This window comes from Liolophura sinensis, chromosome 11, assembly GCF_032854445.1.
Source record: "Liolophura sinensis isolate JHLJ2023 chromosome 11, CUHK_Ljap_v2, whole genome shotgun sequence".
Classification (NCBI taxonomy): domain Eukaryota; kingdom Metazoa; phylum Mollusca; class Polyplacophora; order Chitonida; family Chitonidae; genus Liolophura; species Liolophura sinensis.
In genome coordinates this window covers 9603134-9626241 of record NC_088305.1, presented here as the reverse complement: position 1 = coordinate 9626241, position 23108 = coordinate 9603134, and the positions used below count along the sequence as shown (strand labels likewise).

The following is a 23108-nucleotide window of genomic DNA, read 5'->3' as shown; positions in this document are numbered from 1 at the left end:
TTACTAAGTGAATTAGGTAAGCCATCAGCTGTCAAGTGCTTTTACCTTTTCATGCTTGAAATAATGATCAGCATTGCAAGATCTATGACTCCCGCTGATCCTATCTGCAATTTATTAAAAAGGAAATAAATAATTAAATACGCGCAATATATATTTCACAACGTGTACAGTTCGATATAATTCATTATTTAAAACACAATGTTTTTTCTTCAGCTTAGGGCAGCCAAAATATACCACATTTTCTCTATCATACAGGCAAACAGATGTGAAAGAATGCACATGTGGCAAACAGCATTCAAAATTGTGCGCTCAATATACGCATGATTGTTTTGACTGGTACATTTACCATGTCGAGTGGACGGAGACAATCTTAGATCCACAAAATCTCAGAAAATGACGCATCTCAAAAACGAAAAGTTTAGAAGGAGCCTGGAAATGAAGACATGATGTCCTCCAGCACACTAACCTAAATCAGTGATGTGCTTAGGTGTATCTTTAATTATCATAGGACATAACACCAGGTAACGCCACGTAACGCGAGATAATACGAGGTTTCAGAGACAAGTAACAACATAACTTGCAATAGGCTTGTAACAATGGCCATATCGAACGTCCATGGTAGATTTGATAAACAATACCCACCATCGATACTTACTACATATACGTAACTAATTAAAAGTAAGCTCTTCAGTAAGTCGTTAAGGCGCATGCCTATACTCATATATGTCTGTCTTAACACTGTGACGTGTATATACAACCCCATCAAAATTACAACTAGCACATTTACACACTCACACCCTTCATTTTCAAAATACACCGTTTTATAACTAAAATGAGTTTCTGGCAAAGACAGCATGCGATACTCAATTTAAAAATACTTAAATCGGGCAGCGTCCTTTCCAGTACTGTTTTGTAATTCAATTATATAACTAATTCTACAAAAGCCCTTGTAGATTTAGTTTCTAAGGAATCATTCCATGCAAAGTTTTCACATCGTTAGGTTTTTTGGCTGAATTCTAGAATTGGACAATCCGGATAATATGTGTTTGATAATGACGCTCGAATTCATTTCTTCTCGTCAAATACATGAACATTGTTAAGTAAGACATGAAAACCCAGACATGTATACCTACATAAAATGATTCAATGGTGCAAACGTATCAATTATATTATACAATGTGTTCCTCTAACATCAATCTAAATCTTACATCAATGGGCATACACATGTGGGAGTGAGGAATAAATGTTTTAAAACCATTTAAAATGACAGAAACTGGGAAAAAAGCAGAAAGGCCATAGAAAACTGCATCTTGAGTACCTCTACTTACTTTTCAGATTTGTTTCACTAAGTTAAATGCAGAGAAATGATTGCATTGTGGATTTTGCGGACTATATTTGTAATGTATTTTTATCAATGACTTTTTCCGCCCACTAAAATGGTATTTAATGTCAAATTTGCTTTTTTTTATAGACAAATACACATTATAGAAGTACATTTTAATCGGAACTGAATATCTATGGTCTAGAAGAGATGAACCATTCTATACATTATTAATATGGCTCCTAATGTAAAAATACGTTTCAATTGTTTTTCTGTTGAAACTTAATTTATTTTTTCTTCCTTTCTTTCTTTCGTTCTTTCTTTCCGTGTAAGCACTATATCACCTTTATGGGAGGCGCCTCTGCCCTGTTATACATTGGACAAGCTAGGATCATGGTTTTATTTCTTCTGTCAAGGAATTGTAGTCTTTTCAGAAATGTTTGTCTGCTGGTTTCTGTGTTAAATTGGCCGTTCAGGCTATTAAAACCGTACACCGTGGAATTTCAAAGAAACTTCGGGGCATCTCTTGAAACGGTCTTCATTTCCACTCCTCACAATGATGTGCAAACATAAAATGTGCAAAAAAACTGTTTTCATTCTACAATTACTGCAATAGCACATGCGGCAATCAACGTGAAATTTTTGAAGCGCTATAAAACCATGCAAGGGCGACAAATATGCATATACGATCATATCTCGAAACAGTGAAATAGATTCTTTTGAAATTTTGGTAAGTGCAGTGCTCTATACACACTTATTCCCAAAACAGCACATCAGTGGAAAATCGGTCTCCTCTAAAGTGAGTCGGTTCAAAGTTGTGTAGTCTTTTATCCATTCTCTCTTGATGATGAGGATGTGTTGAAAAATTGTTAACGTGTTACCCATATACATATAGTACAAGAAAAGAATGTTCAATCCATTGCGCGGCATAAACGTACCCGATTCCACAACAAACATTTTGAAGTTCATCTTTGACCGGAAGGTTCTAGTTGCACGCGGTCAATCCGGCTTGGACCGGTGTAGCCATTGTAGGCGAAAAGGTATCCGATTCCGTAATAAACATTTCGAAATTTATTCCTGCGCAGAACGTTGTGCTTTCACTTTCTCGTTGTTTTTTCATCTAAAACACGCACAGTCATCATGTAATTATATTCTGAGATGAGATACAAGATTTTACCGACCAATAATCCTTTTTGATTGAAGCAGTGTTGTTGGTTACTGCCTCACAATGTAAAGGGCAGTTCAAACCGTTTCACGTTGAAGAAATTTACACCTCGATTTCGGCGGGAAAAAAACCGTCTGTTTATTTTCTGAAATGGAAGAAAATTTGACGAGGATGTTAATCAGTTAGTGTACCAGAAAAGCAGACTGATTTCTGCAAGACAAAACGTTTTCGATTTTACAAACAGTCGAATACGCAGAGTATAGATTTTTCTGAATGTTACCATATAATACAAAGTAATCTCCTTGGCCACTCTTTTGAAACTTCTTATTCCGTTTTCTAATAAATCTATTTTTGTTACTTTTATCTTTTAGTTCAAGTCGGGGGTAGGGGTCTTTGTCCATGTTAGAAGGCAGTCAGCTTTAAAAGGATTTAAACCCAAGGAAGGTATTTTCTTTTAAAACAAATCTTGAGAGTGAAGAGATGAAATTGAATTTTTTTAAATGTATATTACCACAAGTTTATTCAGAGAGACGAATATTATGCTTTCGTCATATGATTTTTCCATCTAAGTACTCCAGTGCATATTGATTGTTCCATGCAGTCAAGGAAAAAAACGATTTCTTTTTCATAGTTTTTTCTTTTATTTCAGGTGCGGGGAGGGGGTCTTTGTCCGTGTTAGAAAGCAGTCAGCAGGGCCATGTGTAAGAAAACTTTCCAAAAATGACAGTTATGAACCTTTGTCGAAATGGGATAAGACTGGTAACATTACTGGGCTAAATATTAAACTCATACATAACTGACTGTTCCATGCAATCAAGGCAGACACGATTCCACCTTTTTATTTATTAAGGAACGAGCCGCAATGCTTTTGTGGTAGACACAAAATGACTGAACCTGGGAAGGAATGCTACTGCTAAACTCACAGCACCACAAATCTAATTCCCACCCAAACCAACCTCAGCCCATGTCCCTTCAGACCTTGTGCGTGTTGAATTCGATCCCACTACCTTACTGGGCAGATTACTGAACTAACCAGAAGCAATTAGAAGACAGTTTGTTTGGAGTTATTTTCCCCTAGCCCTGATAGAAGAAATAATCCCCATTTTAATACTGATATGTCAAGTTTCATAATCGTGATTATGATAAAGCTTGAATAAATGTTACCTCCTGTAGTACGTTTGTCCTCCGGAGAACGGCGAATTCGCAAGTATCCTTTTATATCACTGCTACTTATCCTTTCATCGATTTCTTCCGGAGACGTGATGAGTTGATAGAACGAACACGTTCCCGGTTTCTTATCTGAGCGATTTACGATGCACAAAACACAAAATGTAAGTAGTGCTTTTTTCAGCAGTGATGATGTCACGGGTACCTGATGGTATGACACAGTGAGGTGAAGATCATAGATTATTTACATTTCACCGGTTTAGGGTAGTTAACGGGCACACTTTCATAGGCTCGTAACTACGTAAAATCAAATCCGTCGCTTTCCTGTGTGTATAAATTCACTTGTGGCTTTGTGTCATATTTCATAATTCTCGAAATCCTACTATATTCACGCAATATTCACTATGTCACAAATCACAGACGCTTTTAAATTGTTAACCATTCGGCCAGATAAAAAACTCCATTCAACAGTATAAATATGATAAATGTAAACCAGTCACACAGCTTCCGGTTTGTGTTTTGAGTCGTCACTCTGCGAGCGATCTGAATGGAGGGGAGATAATCCGTTAGAACCTTGGTCTCGCCTGCTAAACGAATACACCTTTCGTCGACCCTTCTGAGCTTTTCCATTACACACTGTCTTCATCTCGTAATGCTGATCTCTGGGCTTGCCCGGCAAATGTGATGATGGCTTATCTCCCTTGACGATTACCGTGGCGTGGTGGTTGCCGATCGAGTCGGTATCGTAGCCCTGACGTAAGGCGGATCCCTTTCGGCGGCTAGACGCGTGCACAGTCGAAGAAACAACGAAGGATCTCGTGAGAAGGTAGCTATCCCGCCGTCTCATCTTGTGGCGCGTCCAAATCTTCTTCAGCTCGAGATGGACCTGAGGATCAATGGAAAAAAGCAACAATAATTTCGCAATATTTATAGACTGCTAAATAAATACGGGCTGACGTGGACGAGTTCTATTTTTGCGTGAAATTTTAGTCCCCGGGAATAAAAATCTGGCAAAAAACAATTACGACAGTAAAGCTTTTGTATTATGAATTCCGAAAGAGTATGTACAGAGAGAAAAGACGCGATGTCACTGAATAACGTCACGTTGACATTGTTCATGCGCAATCTGAAGGCAATTACAGGGTGTTCCATTGCAAAGCACTCACCTCTTCGTTTAGAAAGCAGAACAGCAGTGCCAACAGAAAGCCCTTCAAAAATAAAATAAAGAATGTTTTAGCAAAGACCTCTTGTCTTCCACAAATACGGTACATGTGCTTTTCTGTATGTCGCTTGTGGGGAAGTTAGTCCGCCACTTGCCAAAGGTCCGTTGTTTACACCAGGCACTTTTGTTTCTTCCACCAATAAAACTGACTGCCATCATAAAAATGAAAAAGTCTAGATCGGATTGCGATAAGTGACAAATAGATCAATAAATCAACAAATTATTAAATAATGTGACCGATTGAACTTGAGTAGCTATATCTCTTACCTGGAAGGAGTTAATAAACATTTCTGCGTAAAGGTATGGTGTTTCCGTTTCTTCTGGAAGGTCCGGCGGGAAAGCCACGAATATGATGTACATGACGCCGAATAGAGGGATTAATACCAGTGTAAATTTGGCCAACTTCCTGAAACAGAAATGTAGAAAAGGTGATTTTCATGACGCCGAATAGAGAGATTAGCACTAGTATAAATTCAGCCAGCTTCCTGAAACCGAAATGTAGAAAAAGTGATATACATGACGCCGAACAGAGGGAATAGTACAAGTGTGAATTTGTCCAGCTTCCGGAAACACAAATGTAGAAAAGGTGATATAGATAACCCCGAATAGAGGGATTAGCACTAATATGAATTTAGCCAGCTTCCTGAAAGAGAGGTGTAGAAAAGGTGGTATACATGACGCCGAAAGGAGGGATTAGCACTAGTATGAATTTGGCCAGCTTCCGGAAACACAAATGTGGAATAGGTGATATACATGACGCCGAATAGAGGGATTAGCACCAGTATGAATTTGGCCAGCTTCCTGAAAGAGAGGCGTAGAAAAGGTGGTATACATGACGCCGAAAGGAGGGATTAGCACTAGTATGAATTTGGCCAGCTTCCGGAAACACAAATGTGGAATAGGTGATATACATGACGCCGAATAGAGGGATTAGCACCAGTATGAATTTGGCCAGCTTCCTGAAAGAGAGGCGTAGAAAAGGTGGTATACATGACGCCGAAAGGAGGGATTAGCACTAGTATGAATTTGGCCAGCTTCCGGAAACACAAATGTGGAATAGGTGATATACATGACGCCGAATAGAGGGATTAGCACCAGTATGAATTTGGCCAGCTTCCTAAAAGAGAGGCGTAGAAAAGGTGGTATACATGACGCCGAAAGGAGGGATTAGCACTAGTAGGAATTTGGCCAGCTTCCGGAAACACAAATGTGGAATAGGTGATATACATGACGCCGAATAGAGGGATTAGCACCAGTATGAATTTGGCCAGCTTCCTGAAAGAGAGGCGTAGAAAAGGTGGTATACATGACGCCGAAAGGAGGGATTAGCACTAGTATGAATTTGGCCAGCTTCCGGAAACACAAATGTGGAATAGGTGATATACATGACGCCGAATAGAGGGATTAGCACCAGTATGAATTTGGCCAGCTTCCTGAAAGAGAGGCGTAGAAAAGGTGGTATACATGACACCGAAAGGAGGGATTAGCACTAGTATGAATTTGGCCAGCTTCCGGAAACACAAATGTGGAATAGGTGATATACATGACGCCGAATAGAGGGATTAGCACCAGTATGAATTTGGCCAGCTTCCTGAAAGAGAGGCGTAGAAAAGGTGGTATACATGACGCCGAAAGGAGGGATTAGCACCAGTATAAATTTGGCCAGCTTCCGGAAACACAAATGTGGAAAAGGTGGTATACATGACGCCGAATAGAGGGATTAGCACCAGTATGAATTTGGCCAGCTTCCGGAAACACAAATGTGGAATAGGTGATATACATGACGCCGAATAGAGGGATTAGCACCAGTATGAATTTGGCCAGCTTCCTGAAAGAGAGGCGTAGAAAAGGTGGATTACATGACGCCGAAAGGAGGGATTAGCACTAGTATGAATTTGGCCAGCTTCCGGAAACACAAATGTGGAATAGGTGATATACATGACGCCGAATAGAGGGATTAGCACCAGTATGAATTTGGCCAGCTTCCTAAAAGAGAGGCGTAGAAAAGGTGGTATACATGACGCCGAAAGGAGGGATTAGCACTAGTATGAATTTGGCCAGCTTCCGGAAACACAAATGTGGAATAGGTGATATACATGACGCCGAATAGAGGGATTAGCACCAGTATGAATTTGGCCAGCTTCCTGAAAAAGAGGCGTAGAAAAGGTGGTATACATGACGCCGAAAGGAGGGATTAGCACTAGTAGGAATTTGGCCAGCTTCCGGAAACACAAATGTGGAATAGGTGATATACATGACGCCGAATAGAGGGATTAGCACCAGTATGAATTTGGCCAGCTTCCTGAAAGAGAGGCGTAGAAAAGGTGGTATACATGACGCCGAAAGGAGGGATTAGCACTAGTATGAATTTGGCCAGCTTCCGGAAACACAAATGTGGAATAGGTGATATACATGACGCCGAATAGAGGGATTAGCACCAGTATGAATTTGGCCAGCTTCCTGAAAGAGAGGCGTAGAAAAGGTGGTATACATGACGCCGAAAGGAGGGATTAGCACCAGTATGAATTTGGCCAGCTTCCGGAAACACAAATGTGGAAAAGGTGGTATACATGACGCCGAATAGAGGGATTAGCACCAGTATGAATTTGGCCAGCTTCCGGAAAGAGAGGCGTAGAAAAGGTGGTATACATGACGCCGAAAGGAGGGATTAGCACTAGTTTGAATTTGGCCAGCTTCCGGAAACACAAATGTGGAATAGGTGGTATACATGACGCCGAATAGAGGGATTAGCACCAGTATGAATTTGGCCAGCTTCCTAAAAGAGAGGCGTAGAAAGGTGGTATACATGACGCCGAAAGGAGGGATTAGCACTAGTATGAATTTGGCCAGCTTCCGGAAACACAAATGTGGAATAGGTGATATACATGACGCCGAATAGAGGGATTAGCACCAGTATGAATTTGGCCAGCTTCCTGAAAGAGAGGCGTAGAAAAGGTGGTATACATGACGCCGAAAGGAGGGATTAGCACTAGTAGGAATTTGGCCAGCTTCCGGAAACACAAATGTGGAATAGGTGATATACATGACGCCGAATAGAGGGATTAGCACCAGTATGAATTTGGCCAGCTTCCTAAAAGAGAGGCGTAGAAAAGGTGGTATACATGACGCCGAAAGGAGGGATTAGCACTAGTATGAATTGGCCAGCTTCCGGAAACACAAATGTGGAATAGGTGATATACATGACGCCGAATAGAGGGATTAGCACCAGTATGAATTTGGCCAGCTTCCTGAAAGAGAGGCGTAGAAAAGGTGGTATACATGACGCCGAAAGGAGGGATTAGCACTAGTATGAATTTGGCCAGCTTCTGGAAACACAAATGTGGAAAAGGTGATATACATGACGCCGAATAGAGGGATTAGCACCAGTATGAATTTGGCCAGCTTCCCGAAACACAAATGTCGAAAAAGTGATATACATAACGCCGAATAGAGGGATTCGTCTATAATAGTATGAATTTAGCCAGCTACCTGAAAGAGACGTGTAGAATAGGTGATATGCATGACGTCGAATAGAGAGATTAGCACCAGTATGAATTTAGCCAGCTTCCTGAAAGAGAGGCGTAGAAAAGGTGGTATACATGACGCCGAATAGAGGGATTGGCACTAGTATGAATTTGGCCATCTTCTGGAAACACAAATGTGGAAAAGGTGATATAGATAACGCCGAATAGAGGGATTAGCACCAGTATGAATTTAGCCAGCTTCCTGAAAGAGAAATGTAGAAAAGGGGACATACACAACGCCGAAAGGAGGGATCAGCACTAGTATCTATTTATCCAGCTTCCTAAAAGAGAAATGTAGAAAAGGTGATATACATGACGCCGAATCGAGGGATCAGCACTAGTATGAATTTAGCCAGCTTCCTGAAAGAGAAGTGTAGAAAAAGGGATATACATCACTCCGTATTGGGGGATTAACACTAGTATGAATTTGACCAGCTTCCTCAAACCGATGTGGTACAGGTCGTAAACCATGCAATACAGAAGAAAGTGTTTAAGTCTAAGCTGTATTACAGTTTATTACTCAATTTGCGGCGAAATCTTGTCGGCAAACTGGTGACGTATTATTCATAAAATGCAAGAGAATAATATAAAGGCTATTTCTTTCATAAGAAATATCTGATATTATTGAAAGGAGATAATTTGGCACTTTAATATAGAGTGGTCTCCCTTGTCTCTCCGGGGCACCTTGTAGCCTGCTTTGTTTGGAGTAGTCTCCCTTGTCACTAGGGCCAGTACAGTTGTTCCATATAGTTGCTTTCCCGCAACGACAGAACTTTGCTTCTTTGCACTTTAAGATGAAGTGTAAACTGACGTGAAGTTTGCATACTTTTTATGTTTTGATAAATATAGTTACGTAGCTTGATGGATATATTACAACAATTGAACGATGTTTTGAAACAAGGTTAAATTTTTCCAATCTCTCAAGTGTGTCTGTTCTAGGCATACATCCCACGTATACTTTTATATTGTTATGTACGTTATATTGAGAACCGTTTATAATTAAGATTATTTTCATTTTCCATGTACTAATATCTTCAATGTGTCAGCATGCCAACACCAAAGTCTAAGTCTAGGGATGGCATCGCTCCCACTGCAATAAGCAGGCCTAAATTTTCATCACGGTCGGCAGTCTCAGATTTCATGTAGTTGAGCCCACAAGCGACAATGTTATTCCGGTGACTAGCACCCATGGGACAAACCACCTGATGTACATGCCTATCCACCTGTCACTTGCGACCAGCCCAAACCAGTCGTATCTTGCGATGCGCCTGGTTTAGTTATGCATAAAACAAAAAAAAATTATTAAAGGCCGGTATGTCGACTTGGCAATCTTATTATCAGTTAATCATGGTGTTAAGTTTGAGAAACGACTTACGTTAAATAAGTTTGGGGACATAGTCACAAAAGATGTAAATCCTCGAAAGACAGATACTTTTGACAGATGATTTGATGATTTCATAATTTTTATGGATATTTATCTCGAGGCTCAGCCTGGAGCAGCCCGGGGATTGCTGAGGTATGTGCATACAATCCGTTTGGGTGTCAACCGGGGGCCACTGCGTGGAAAGAATACCACATGCAGTATAGTTTAAGGAAAGCAGTCAATCCTTCTAATTCTTGGGCGGTGGTAGACACGGAATTATTGTTTATCTACATGGGCTCTGCAACCGGGTATCGAGCTGATCCTAGTTCACAACCAGCGCAAGCAAAATGCTACCTGCAAAACAACATCAGCTCTTGTCTGAAACACCTTTGTCCTTACTTGCATGCATGTAAATGGTAATCGACAATCACCCAGCCGTTACCTGCCTTAGACATCTTGCTGTAGTTTTACAGTCTGGTACATTTCGACCAACATTTCGATATCAACCATCCCACCCTGCACTTCCCAAGCACATATTCAATGGGATTCGAAACCACTATGTCTCTCAGCGGTCCCGTCCCGCCAACGCTCAATTTTTGGGCACTAGGACATTCTCCTATCAAACCCGAGGATCTGGATAGTTACCTAGCTCTATATCCGATACTGAAGCTGCCACACTATTGTCAACTGGTTTTCGTGAACGATTTAGCCTTAACTATTCTGGTCCCCGTGTGCGTCTAGAGTGTAAAAATCGTAAATCGGCAAGTAAATGTGCAACCCTGGTAGGCGAATAACTTAATAAAGAAATTAACTTAGGCCGTATTAGCGCACCTTTCACAGAATTACCATTGTTCAGCCTAGGAGTATCCCCTGTAGGTGTCGTCCAGAAGTGAGACGGAGGGTGCCAGTTAATTTGCCATTTGTGTTATCCATTCGAAATAGCGTTAATGCATTCATATACCCTGCACGGTGCTCAGTCAGCTGTACATTTTTCGATAAAGTCATACATATGATTGCTAAACTCGTCAGAAAGACACTGATTGGTAAGGTGGACATTATATCAGCGTTCCAATTATCACCAGTTTCTCCGACGGACATTGAGTTGTTGATTATTCAAGTTCAAGGTCACTTCTTCATTGACAAATGCCTTTCAATATCCTGTCGCGTATTTGTAACATCGTCCACTTTCTTACTCTGGTTAACAGTTCACAGATGCAGCTGCAGTACTAGAATTTGGATGATTTCATTTTTGCCATTGTTTTTAAGGCCGTTTACATTACCACTCGTGATAAAGACATTGCCTATTCTAGTTCCCGCAAACAGTGGGACAGCGTTAGAGTTGTTGCCCCGTCAGCCAAGCCAGAGCCAGTCCCAGAGCAGTTTCACTCCGCATCTCGACCATGAGGTTGACCGACTCCTGAATGCAGCTCTCACAGAGAACTCCAATGCAACACACAAAACCGGACTTCTTATCTTACCTTTTGTAAACAATCGGGTATAAGTGTGCCACGGCGCTAGTCCATAATCTATTATGTTGATCACTTGTCTCACACAGCTGAGTTACTCTCCTGCAAAATCTTATTTGTCAGCCATTTCTTATAAATGTCAGTTAGAAGGCGAGGTGGATTATACATCCGATTTCCCCGTTTCAAAATTAATACAAGGAATTAAATCCCTGCACCACTCTTCCAGCAGTAGGCTGCCTATAACCCGTTCTGTCCTGAAGAAAATCACTCAGGTCCTCCCGAGTGTATGTACAAAAATACCTATGACCGACCCCTTTTTAAAGCACCCTTTTCCGTAGCTTTCTTTGACCTTTTCAGGATAGGAGAGATAACTCTTTCGAAGAACACACCGGAAACTGAACAATTAACATAAATGACTTGTGTATACATAATGAAACAGATTCAATTACAGTTACTTTACGCTATTCGAAAACAGATCAGATTGACCGGGGAGTGCACATTCAGATTCCTAAACATGGGGGGAGCATATATCCTTATGACAACTTGACAGCATATATGACTCAGAGACCTCACAAAGACTGCCCATTATGTTTACACTTCAATGGGTCCACTCTGATCAGTTTGCTGCAGTCCCAGCGAAATCTCTCAAGGTATAGGATATACATGATGTCGGTTATAAGGCACATTCAGGATTGGTGCCACGACCGATTGTGCCATTGTAGGTCTTACGGTTGACCTGCTAAAAAAATGCAGGACGCTGGCGGTCCTCCTGCTATAAATGTTACATTCGTATCTCAAATTTGTTTTAATTTTAAACATTACTTCTTAATAATTTGAGTTAATGTATTTCAGATTGTCTCCATGTCTGGTTTGTATGCTAATTGGTCATGCAACAAGCCTCCAATACTGCCCGCAGCCAACCAGAGGGCACTGATCTTGGATTAGGCACAAAAGGTGTATAGTGTACTATTGAGTATACCGTCCAAACTTTGGGCTAAATTCGGGTCTGTTCCTGCAATCATAGTCCTGTATTATGTGTGTGTGTGTGTGTGGGGGGGGGGGGGGGGGGTGGATGGGGGGGGGGGTGAAATGATCTTTGGCTTACATCCGTACATAAACGTAGGCTAGCGGCTAAACGTGTGGTAGAATTCATTCCTACATAATTTCCCGAAGTTAAATTTGTGTGGCCCAACATACTTCCACGAACAAGTTGGCTACTCCAACAACGCCGCGCCCATGGATAAAGCAAGGACTTGACTTAACTCATGTATTGGGGCAAATGTCAGAGCACAAGGGGGTTATGTCGTTCAACATAATGAAAGAGAGTCCAATCCACATCAAGATTTAGCTAGTGATGGTCCTCATCTGCCAGCAGTGCCAGCATTTGTCTCCTAGGCTGGACGGACACAGTTTTGAGCTTAGTGTAGTCCTCACATCTGTTAAGTTGGCAAAATATGTTGTCATGGCTGTTTGTGTGCGCTCCTTCACCTGCATTTCGTTTGGTGGTGTACTAGATATCGTGTCATAATAGCCCTCTATCTGCGTACATCTGGCGGTGAAGTTGATATCGTGCTCTGATAGTCCTCTATCTGCGCACATTTTGCGGTAGGAGTCACACACATTCTAAAGTATATATATTCTCAACAATTTGATGATCAGTTGATAACTGTTTAGTAATTTAGTGAAAATTCATTACAAGTTTGTTATGGACAGTTGTTTTTTACCATGGCTTAATGTGATTATCCTCCTGCACCCCCCAGAGTTCCTTTAAAGTAATATTTTCCTCTGCACCTCCTAGAGTTCCTTTAAAGTAATATTGTCCTCTGCACCTCTCAGAGTTCCTTTAAAGTAATATTGTCCTCTGCACCTCCTAGATTTCCTTTAAAGTAATATTTTCCTCTGCACCTCCCAGTGTTCCTTTAAAGTAAGATTGTCCTCTGCACCTCCTAGAGTTCCTTTAAAGTAATATTGTCCTCTGCACCTCCTAGAGTTCCTTTAAGGTAATATTTTCTTCTGCACCTCCTAAAGTTCCTTTATTATAATGTTTATCTCTGCACCTTGCATATTTTTTGTCTAAAGTATTTTGCTCTCTGCTTCTCCCGGAATTTTCTTTGATGTAATGTTTTCCTCTGCACCTCGCAGAGTTTTTGTCCAAAGTAATTTGCTCTCTGCTTCTTCCAGAATTTTCTTTAATATAATGTTTATCTCTGCACGTCCCAGAGTTCTAGTCTTTAAAGTAATATGCTCTCTGCTCCTCCCAGAGTTTCTTTGAAGTAATGTTTACCCAGGCACATCATGGGGTTCCTGTCTTTAAAGTAATGCTCTCTGCTTCTCCCAGGGTTTCTTTAAGGTAATGTTTACCTCTGCTACTCCCAGAGGTTATATTTTCACTCTCTTTCTCCAGGGTTAAATTTAAAGTTAGATTCGATGTGCGATGTATTGAAATCATATTTCAGAGCAGAAGATACATTATCAGTTTTCGTTTAGATTTTCTGATAATAGTCAGTTTAGCTTAAAACGAAGGCGCCATTGTGAGAGAAAGCTTGCTTCACTGATGTCTAATCACAGCTAAATGTAACAATAAATAACATTATCTTAATTGGCTAAGGGTCAGAAACTCGGGAGAAAACTTCAGAAGGTAGTTTTCTTTGCAGCTGGATTAAGAAAAAACCTTATTTCTGAAATGAACATGTGCGTCTCTAGATGGGTTTATTTAGAGGGAATTTACACACACGCTGTGGTATGTACATAGGCTATTAAGATTTGTGGTTAATAAAGGGAAGTATTAAGACTGTCATCCGTAAATTCAAGAGTATCTTGAGGTTTACATTCAAAGTTTTGAATTTCTGATGAAAACATCTGTTTCTCCAGAGTCGGACATCGATATATATCCCATAATTAAGGGGAAACTGAAGGACAATCATACCTGTATCTGTTTTCGTCTTGGCGTCGCGAGGCCCGAATCGTCAAAATTCTCACAATGTCCATAAAAAAGACAAAATTTATCTGCAAGAGAAAGGAAAAGAAAAAACATTCACTGAAAAATAAATAAAGCGGGTTATCACAACAAAAGAGAAACTCTAACCTTTATTTAAAATTAATATTCATCTGTTCCTTGGCAAAAACCAGAGCCGTCGAAATAGTTACAAAATTTGCTATATAGCTACCTTTGTACAGGGAAATAGTTACACAAGTTGCTACATAGATACCAATGTAGAGTGAAATAGTTACACAAGTTGCTACATAGATACCAATGTAGAGTGAAATAGTTACACAAGTTGCTACATAGCCGCCAATGTACGGTGAAATCGTTACACAAGTTTCTACATAACTACCAATGTAAAGTGAAATCGTTACACAAGTTTCTACATAGCTACCAATGTAAAGTGAAATCGTCACAAGTTGTCATATAGCTACCCATGAAAAGTGAAATCGTTACATTAGACACCTAATTTCGTTCACACAGCAGAATGAATCACAGCGTATACAGCATTATGCCTGGCAAATAAAATGATAGGACGAAAGTGCAATTTTGAATTTTTGGTGTATAGTAACAGGATGAAAAATTGCAAAAACACTAATTCTTATTTTTTTCTTTTTAATTTTTAGGCAACTGGGGACAGTGGGGGTTTAAGAAGATAAAAATATGATCTATTTATATAAATGTATATATGCAACGAATACTTCAATCCCGTCATATCACTGACGGGAAGTGCGAGAAGATGTCATGAGTTTCGTACCACGATTGAGGCAACAATTGGTCCCTTCATTATCCAATAGAATTCCGGCGTGGGATGAGTGTTCCAACATCTGGAGAGAGAGAGACAGAGACAGAGAATGAGAACAAGGGAGATAACACAATCAGAATGTGCTTTCGGAATGAGTAGTGTCCCTTTAATTAAGACACCACCAATTGTGTCAGATCACAAGCCGTCACATAGATCCTGTAGCCCAGTGATAAGTGAAGCATGCGAAGTGTATATCAAAGAGGGCCATGTCGGAAAAAAAAGTTTATCCACTTTAGAAATAAAGCATTTCTCCGTCAGTTTTACACTCATTTGTACATTACTGTGCCCTGTGAGTCTTAGACACCCCAAAGTGTATCTAAATCATCCACATTGTGCACAGAATCCATCAAAACGTCATTTATCTAACTCAGGGCCATTCGTTTGTGTCTTTTCTATGACATACTATCACGCATGTCGTATCACCCAGATGTAATAGAATAGAGAAAAGACAATGGCGCTGCGTTCAAATAAATCACCAGTCTAGGAGCTGTTGTTTTGATGAATTCCATCCACACTGTGGATAAATCAGACAAAGTGCAGATGAGTGTAAAACTAACAGAGAAACGGTTTCTTTATTTCTAAAATAAGTAAAACTTCGTTTCCGACCTTGTCCTTTATATAAACATTACACATATGCATGTAGCAGTAATTTGCAATAATAGATAGGCTGTGATCGATGTGTAATAATCGATAGGCAGTATATATATATATATATATATATATATATATATATATATATATATATATATATCCGTTTACTGTGATTGCTTTTTGTTAGAAGGTGTATATATCCTGAATGTCCATTTGTAAAATCGTTGTGCGGAAAAAAATTAATCATGTAACTAAACTCAGTGTATCGGAAAATAGAATGCAGGGATCGGTGGATCAGGGCTGTCAAATGAATCAACCTAGTCCATCTTTTTTGAAAATTTGTAATAAAACAAGCTCTTCTCTTTGATGTCCTTTCTTCCTATTCCGTTTACTCGCCCTCGTGTATTGGGCAAGGCAAAAATTGGATATGTAAGTCAGTGTTGTAGTTTGTTTGTCTGATTTGTGTGTATTTATTTATTTATTTCATTGGTGTTTTACGCCGTGCTCAAGAATATTTCACTTATACGACGGCGGCCAACATTATGATGGGAGGAAACCGAATAGAGCCTGGGGGAAACCCACGGCCATCCGCAGGCTGTTGGAAGACCGATTTGTGTGTAATGCCGTGCTCAAGAAGTTTTACTGGTGCCTATATGACGAATAGATGGAGGAAATCGGAATGCCCGGCGTAAACCGCTGACCTTCGGCGGGTAAGTGACAAACCATCTGACGTAAAGCCGCTCCCGAAACAGAAAGGGCCGGGTCAGATTTCACGTCGTTACAAGTAAGAGCCCCGGTAACTGCAGCGTGCATGCGTCTTAACCATCTGAGCCATGCAAGGAGGATCCCAGATTATACTTTTCGAACAAAACAAATGTGACTGAGATGCCACAATTCTTCTGGCCTTTTGCGTAATACAACCATTACGACGACCGCTTCGCTTTGCAATGAGTTTAGGCCGTCGATTAGAATTTGGTCAGTCATTAAGTGAGCTAAAAATCTAACGCATTACCGCATCTGTAATCACTTCATACATTGTGCGTACACGGGCCTTTAAAGGGGGAAGAAAGAAAACAAAAAAAAATTAAAAAAGGAAGCACGGCGAGATGGACCACTTACACGTGTATCTACAAGCTGAGTACTAACAATGCTTTAATTTTGGTTGTATTTTGAAAAATGTTTTGTAGTGTTTGTGTCAACATATTTCAGTCAGCGGTGGGAATTGTCAAAAACAACGTCACCATAGCAACACAATCTACGTCACTGGCTCAATAGTCCTGGTACCGGCCCGGATAGCACAGTTGGTAGAGCGTCCGCTTCGGGACCAATCCTTGGTCGAGTCACACCTAAGACTTTAAAAGAGGAAGTTGTAACTTCCTCGCTTGGCGTTCAGCATGAAGGGGATAGTGCAACGACTGGTTGACCCGTATCAGTATAATGGCTCGGGCGGGGCCGCTTACTTGCCTTCGGTAAGTCGTCTCAGTGATGCAGCACTAAATAAAAGAGCTGTGGAAATCCGTCCTGCAACAAGGAGGCACATTACACGTGCATGCACCCTAATGATTCCTTCGTCGTCATATGACTGAAAAATTGTTGAGTACGACGTTAAACCCCAAGCACTCACTCACTCACTCAATAGTCCTGATAAATGATGAGACCTGACAAGGTCATAGTTTACACAATAACACGAGGATTGAAAAGCTTATTTCAACTGGTATATGTAAGAACATGTCACGAACTAAATATGAAGTACACACGCTGCATATTTCAGGAATCCTTAACAGACAACAAATTGGTGAAACTCACAAGGCATTGTCACACAAGGCGCGAACCACGACCCACGGGCAAAGAAACAGCAGCGGAGAAGCTGAAATAAACAAAAATTTATTTGGTGAGACATAGAGAAATTTGATTTTCGCCCCAATCCATACTCAAGAACTGCTCACTTAGATGATATACGTCAGTCTTATGCATGGAGGACACCTGAATGCAAGGGAAAACACAGACCTTCGACAAGTTACTGAAAAAATTTCCCATATATGACCTAAATATATGCGCACTGTAGCGGAGGAGGACAAGTGGTCTTCAATGAAAGTAAGACTAATTAAACAAACACACTACAAATTTGAGCAAGGCCGGGTTTGAACCCGCGCCATAACAAGTTTATGTACTAAAACAAGTGCGACGGATGACTGAGGAAAACAAGCATTTACATTAACAGCTTCATGCTATTTACACTTGAAGAGGGTTTCAAACTAAAAAAGAAAAACTTTAAAGGTTTGATAAGCCTGATAGAAAATGTCGCTTATTTGATTTATTATTTATTTATTTGATTGGTGTTTTACGACGTACTGACGAATATTTCACTGATACGACGTCGGCCAGCATTATGGTGTGAGGAAACCGGGCATAGCCCCGGGGAAACCCAGGACCATCCGCAGGCTGTTGATATAACTTCCCACATACGGCCACGGAGGAAGCCAACAGGAGCTGGACAGCGATCGCAATCGTTCGCCAAAATATAGATTTCAGGTTTCCCGTTGCATGTATGTTTACCAAATGTAGTCAGCATTTGCCAGATTAACGCGTATGGGTCCAGGATCACAAAGCCACCTAAGACATTTCTCATCGTACATTTGTTTTACAACATTTTGCACGTCACAAGCGCCGTATATGTGCGATCAGCCTACATTTACGACATCTTTGTGAAAGTGGGCCCTATTCCATGCCCGGTTTTCTACCCCTATAATGCTGGCTGCTGTCGTATCAAAAAATATTCCTGTATGAAGTGAAAATGAAATAAACAAGCCAGTTTCTTCCTTCCATAAAAGTGACCCCTATCGCATAACATAAAAACGGTTAGAGTATTTCGTTAAACAACGATAAAATTAATACATGAATCAACGGTTGAAAACATCTACTAACACTGAAAAAATCTAGCGAAATAACCATTCATTCATTCCTGTCCAAGAAGGATAAAAACCCAAAATCATGGGTTCCAGCGATAGTAAAGTAACTACTTCAAAAATATCACCTGAACGAGATTACATTTATTTTGGATAAAGAAAGATCAGAGAGAAAAACAAATCAGAGCAGCGACGACAATGTGGTAGACTATTCTTGAATGAGGTGTAAAACACAAGTTAAATGAATAAGTAAATAAATAATGCGATACTTGGGAAATGGTCATATATCACCGGTGAAATACGGCTTCTTGTCAATTTACCTGACAGGGTTTTATTGTAATTATTCATGAAGATGCTTAAATAGCAGTAAATGAAATGGCCCTTAGCACCGTGGCTTAAGGAGTATAGTCTAAGCGCACAACTAGTCCAATCATTCAGAACTTCTAACGAGAAATGATGGTCATATCCAACAAATATCAGTTATCAAAACGTACATGTATATCATGATATCGCCATGACACTTTAATGTGAATTTTGTAAACATTGTGCGACAATCTGACGCAGCTAAAGATATCAAAGCTATAATATAAGACCAACTGAATTTGCCAATTACCGGTATGTTAAATTAAGTTAGGGTAATTAATATGACAGATGTTGGTCTTCTACATGGTACAGAATTCTTAATTGAATTAATCAACTCTCTAGAGAGAGTTACAGATCTTTGAAATTGGGACGAGCGTTTGTTGTAGTTTTCTAAGACGATAAAAGCCAAAGGGGTAGACAGCCGGTGCCAGCGGAGAATACGATAAGGGAAAACGTTAAACTGTTCTGCTGGTCTCCGGATGTAGAGGCCATAAAAACCGGTAGTGTGGCGATAAAGCAAGATCTATGACTGACAATAGAAGCAATTGTTATCGTTAAGTGTTAGTTAACTATCACCAAAGAGCTTTCCTTCGAGTAGAAGTGCAGTTTGTTAGTCCGCGAAGGCAGACAACTAGCCTAGCAATTTATTACATAATGGATTCTATGTCCAAAGCAAAATCATCGCATTTTAAAATCTGACTTCGCTTTTAGGTCAGATGCCACTATCTTGCCACTCAATGGTTACTGTTTATCTTTATTCTCTTGGGGCAAATTTTAACTATCAATTTCATAACTCAAACAAACATTCCAAAATTCATCTTATTCTTTCATTTCCTGTCAAAACTCACTCCGTAAACAATAGCCAAGTTTCTTTAGGCAGAGATCCGTGTTATGCAATTATTGTAAAGCTTTTAACATCCAAAAACCCTGAAGACAGACAGACACAAAGAGAAAAAAAATGGTGAGGTTTTTGTTCTTAATGAAAATGTTTTTAAGCGCAAAAGACTACAATCTCACGGCTTATTTTGACAGCGTCCTGAAAATTGTCATATCCTGGCTGTAGATGGACGGGTTGTTTGTTACAGGAAAATTAATACCATTTACTAATAAAACTATCCTTCCGACAGAGAAAGGTTGCCCCAAGTGGAAGACGCTACTGCTGAAAACTTATTGCCTACATGTAGTGTCAGTGAATGCGGTTGCTCAAATTGTGTTAGCTTAGGCATGGCTTTTCACTGGGACTTCCTTCAGGCACTTTGTGTTCTGTGTTTGTCAGTCGTTTGTGCTCGTTTTTTGGTTTGTTTGTTTTTGTGCATAATTCTGATTGATTGGTATTTTTGTTAAATAATGTGTGGAGTGGTGTCATCAGACCTTTTGTCATATAAACTTATTGATATATTTATCACTTGAAACAATACTCAAAGAGCGTTTCACGTATACGATGACCGTCAGAATTATGGGCCGCGGAAACCAGAATGCCTGAGGGTAAATTATTTACTTGAGGTGAGTTACTGGTCGACTTTCCGTTGTGTGAGGTACAGATATGCACGCCATTCTGGTGGAAGAAAAGTTATTTGCTACTTATTGTCGCCAAGGCACCGCTAAAGAAAAGAACGGCGTAATTTACAAGCACAAATTCCCTGTCCATTGTGTCTCCAGGCGTAATACGCTCTCGTCACGACATGGCTGAAGTGTGGCCAATATGGCGTTAAGTCATAATTAACCATTCATTCATTCCTGTTAGCGACGGGTAAAATCACCAAATCAAAAAGATCAACTGAACGAGATTACATTTATTTTGGATAGAAAAGACCAGATAAAACCACCCAATCAAAAATATCAACTGAACGATATTGCATTTATTTTGGATAAACAGACCAGAGAGAAAAACAAACCAGAGCAGCGACGACAATGTGATAGAATACTCTTGAGTGCGGAGTAAAACACAAATCAAAGAAATAAATAAAAGCAATATGATATTTGGGAAATGATGATATGTAACTGATGAAATACAGCCTCTTGTCAATTTACCTCAGTCAGGGTTTTGTTGTAACTGTTCATGTAGATGCTTAAATAGTAGCGAGTTACACGGCCCTTCGCACCGTGGCTTAAGGAGTATAGTCGAAGTGCACGAGTAGTCCAATCGTTCAGAACTCCTAACGAGAAATATTGGTCATATCCAACAAATATCAGTTTTCACTGATACTTCGTTGTAAGACAGGGCATTTGCATATCTCAAATGCATTACGTTACTTGAGGCATTTGGGCTGTGCATTATAACTCATGACTGTAAATTGTGCTAAACGTTTCGTGCTAAACTTGCGTCTCGATATCCCATAGCACGGATATGCCAGATATTTCAACAGACATCGCATACACGCAGACACAAACGACTGCAGCTTTACAGCCTATCTATTGCCATTAAAACTTACCCCAACCAAACACGATGTAGGGTTTCACGCCGTGCCGTTCAGTCCACAAGGTATTGTACACGAGCATGTGAAGGTAGATACCTTCAGCAAATATCCACATATAGCTTGTACCCAGGCTGTAGTGAAAGACGGTGAACAGAAGTTTACACTCCCAGTGCTGAAACCACAGAGTACATAGAACGGTATATTTAACGCGTTGATAAGGTTAGAGTATTCTCTACGGCGTGTACACCTTGCGCCCTGTGTGACGATTTCATTCACTGTCACAAATGCTTTCCTTAAAAAAAAAAACAAATAGTGCGTGAATAAAAATGCATCTGAGAAGCATGTTTTGAATATCGAGAACATATAAACTGAAATCTTATACAATTCGGATAATGATTTCATTCATTCGCCCAAACCATTCCTTGCGTCTTCCCATCGTAAGGAAAAACTGTCCCCTGAATCCGTACTACTTTCTTATTTCATACATTTTCTTAGTTGTTTGAATTTTGGATTGAAGGTTTTAGGGGTTTTTTTCTGGTTTTTTTTTTTAATGCAAACTGTTTTATTCGATCTCTGACCCGTGACGACCATTTTGCTTCACTGCTGGTATAGGAATGTTTGTTTTGATGTCTAGATCCGTTGGCTGGGATCCTCGGGATTCCGGCACTTAGTTAAGTCGATTTATTCTCACTCTCATAAGTACATGTACGTTCAAGTAATAAACAGACTTCAGCATTGTTTTCTGACCATCAAATTATACCTGCTTGTATTTTAGAGATGTGATTTTTATATTACTCCCTTAGGTTTTGTTTCTAGATTGTTCTGGCCAAGAGATACGTCAGAATGTATCAACTTTTATCGAATAAAAGAAACTCCCAAGAAAACTAATCACTATTCACTTTGTGTTTTTCTTCAGACTTGGATATAACTAGTGGAAGTAAAATCTGCGCCTTGATATTTGACTGAAAAAATTACGAAATTATCCGGCATCAGGATGGGAATTCCGAACCTCGGATACGCTAGCGTGGGAACTTTTTGACGGAAATGAAAGAAAGAGTTACATATGTTACTGTGACATGTACACGAAATAAGAACGACAGGGGTTCAAATACAGTAGTCACGGCCATAAAATAAATTTGTCGCAGCAAATGGTGAGAAAGACAATGCGTCCTATTTGGAAGTACACACAAACGCACTGCATTCGTCTGAAGACGCCGATTCGTCAAAGGCAGCATTGGATCAGTCATGAGACTGTAAATATACCAATACGTTCCATGCTGACATCAATCGTGAACGTTAGACGGCTAGAGAAGAATCGCCCGCGCAGGAATTTCCCTCGGCGAAAGGTAGTCAAGCTCACATTTCTGATGAATATCACTGGGCGAAAAAAAGGAACACATCAAGACCTGAAGCCCGGGATCAGAAAATCAATGACGACACTCTACGATAACTACTATAAGCCTCCGATGTGCGTGAAGCGTGACATTGTTTTTCAATTCTCTTTTAATAAACCTACATTTGCTGTGTGGATATAGCAGAAAAGTGAGTGAGGTCCTCGCGCGTTATTTTTTTTCTGTAAAATTCAAGGTAACGTCGGCGTAACGTAAATGTAACGTTTAAAGGCCTCAAGGTAACGACCGGCGGGCTCAAGGCAACGTCCGGCGGCATCAAGGTTCTACGTGTCTATGTTTTGCATATCCATCTAAAAGCATTTATCCATCTACACACCAGAAACGGCATCAGTACACATTTTACGTGTATAAGTCAATATGTCCAAGCTCTCAGGCATCGATTTTAATGATTTATAAATCTGTT

General features: G+C 40.1%; 1 protein-coding gene across 1 annotated transcript in view; it reads right to left on the bottom strand.

The window, feature by feature from the left end:
• Positions 1-3956: 3956 nt before the first annotated feature.
• Positions 3957-23108, bottom strand: part of LOC135477841 (parathyroid hormone/parathyroid hormone-related peptide receptor-like) — a 76936-nt gene continuing 57784 nt past the window's right edge. Inside the window, exons 7-13 of the mRNA XM_064758046.1 lie at positions 21309-21465; positions 17414-17474; positions 14969-15038; positions 14155-14234; positions 5143-5281; positions 4820-4861; positions 3957-4539 (exon numbers count right to left, since the gene is read on the bottom strand). Of these exons, the coding sequence (XP_064614116.1) occupies positions 4150-4539; positions 4820-4861; positions 5143-5281; positions 14155-14234; positions 14969-15038; positions 17414-17474; positions 21309-21465 (939 nt within the window). The 3' untranslated portion in view covers positions 3957-4149. The remainder of the gene's footprint in view (positions 4540-4819; positions 4862-5142; positions 5282-14154; positions 14235-14968; positions 15039-17413; positions 17475-21308; positions 21466-23108) is intronic.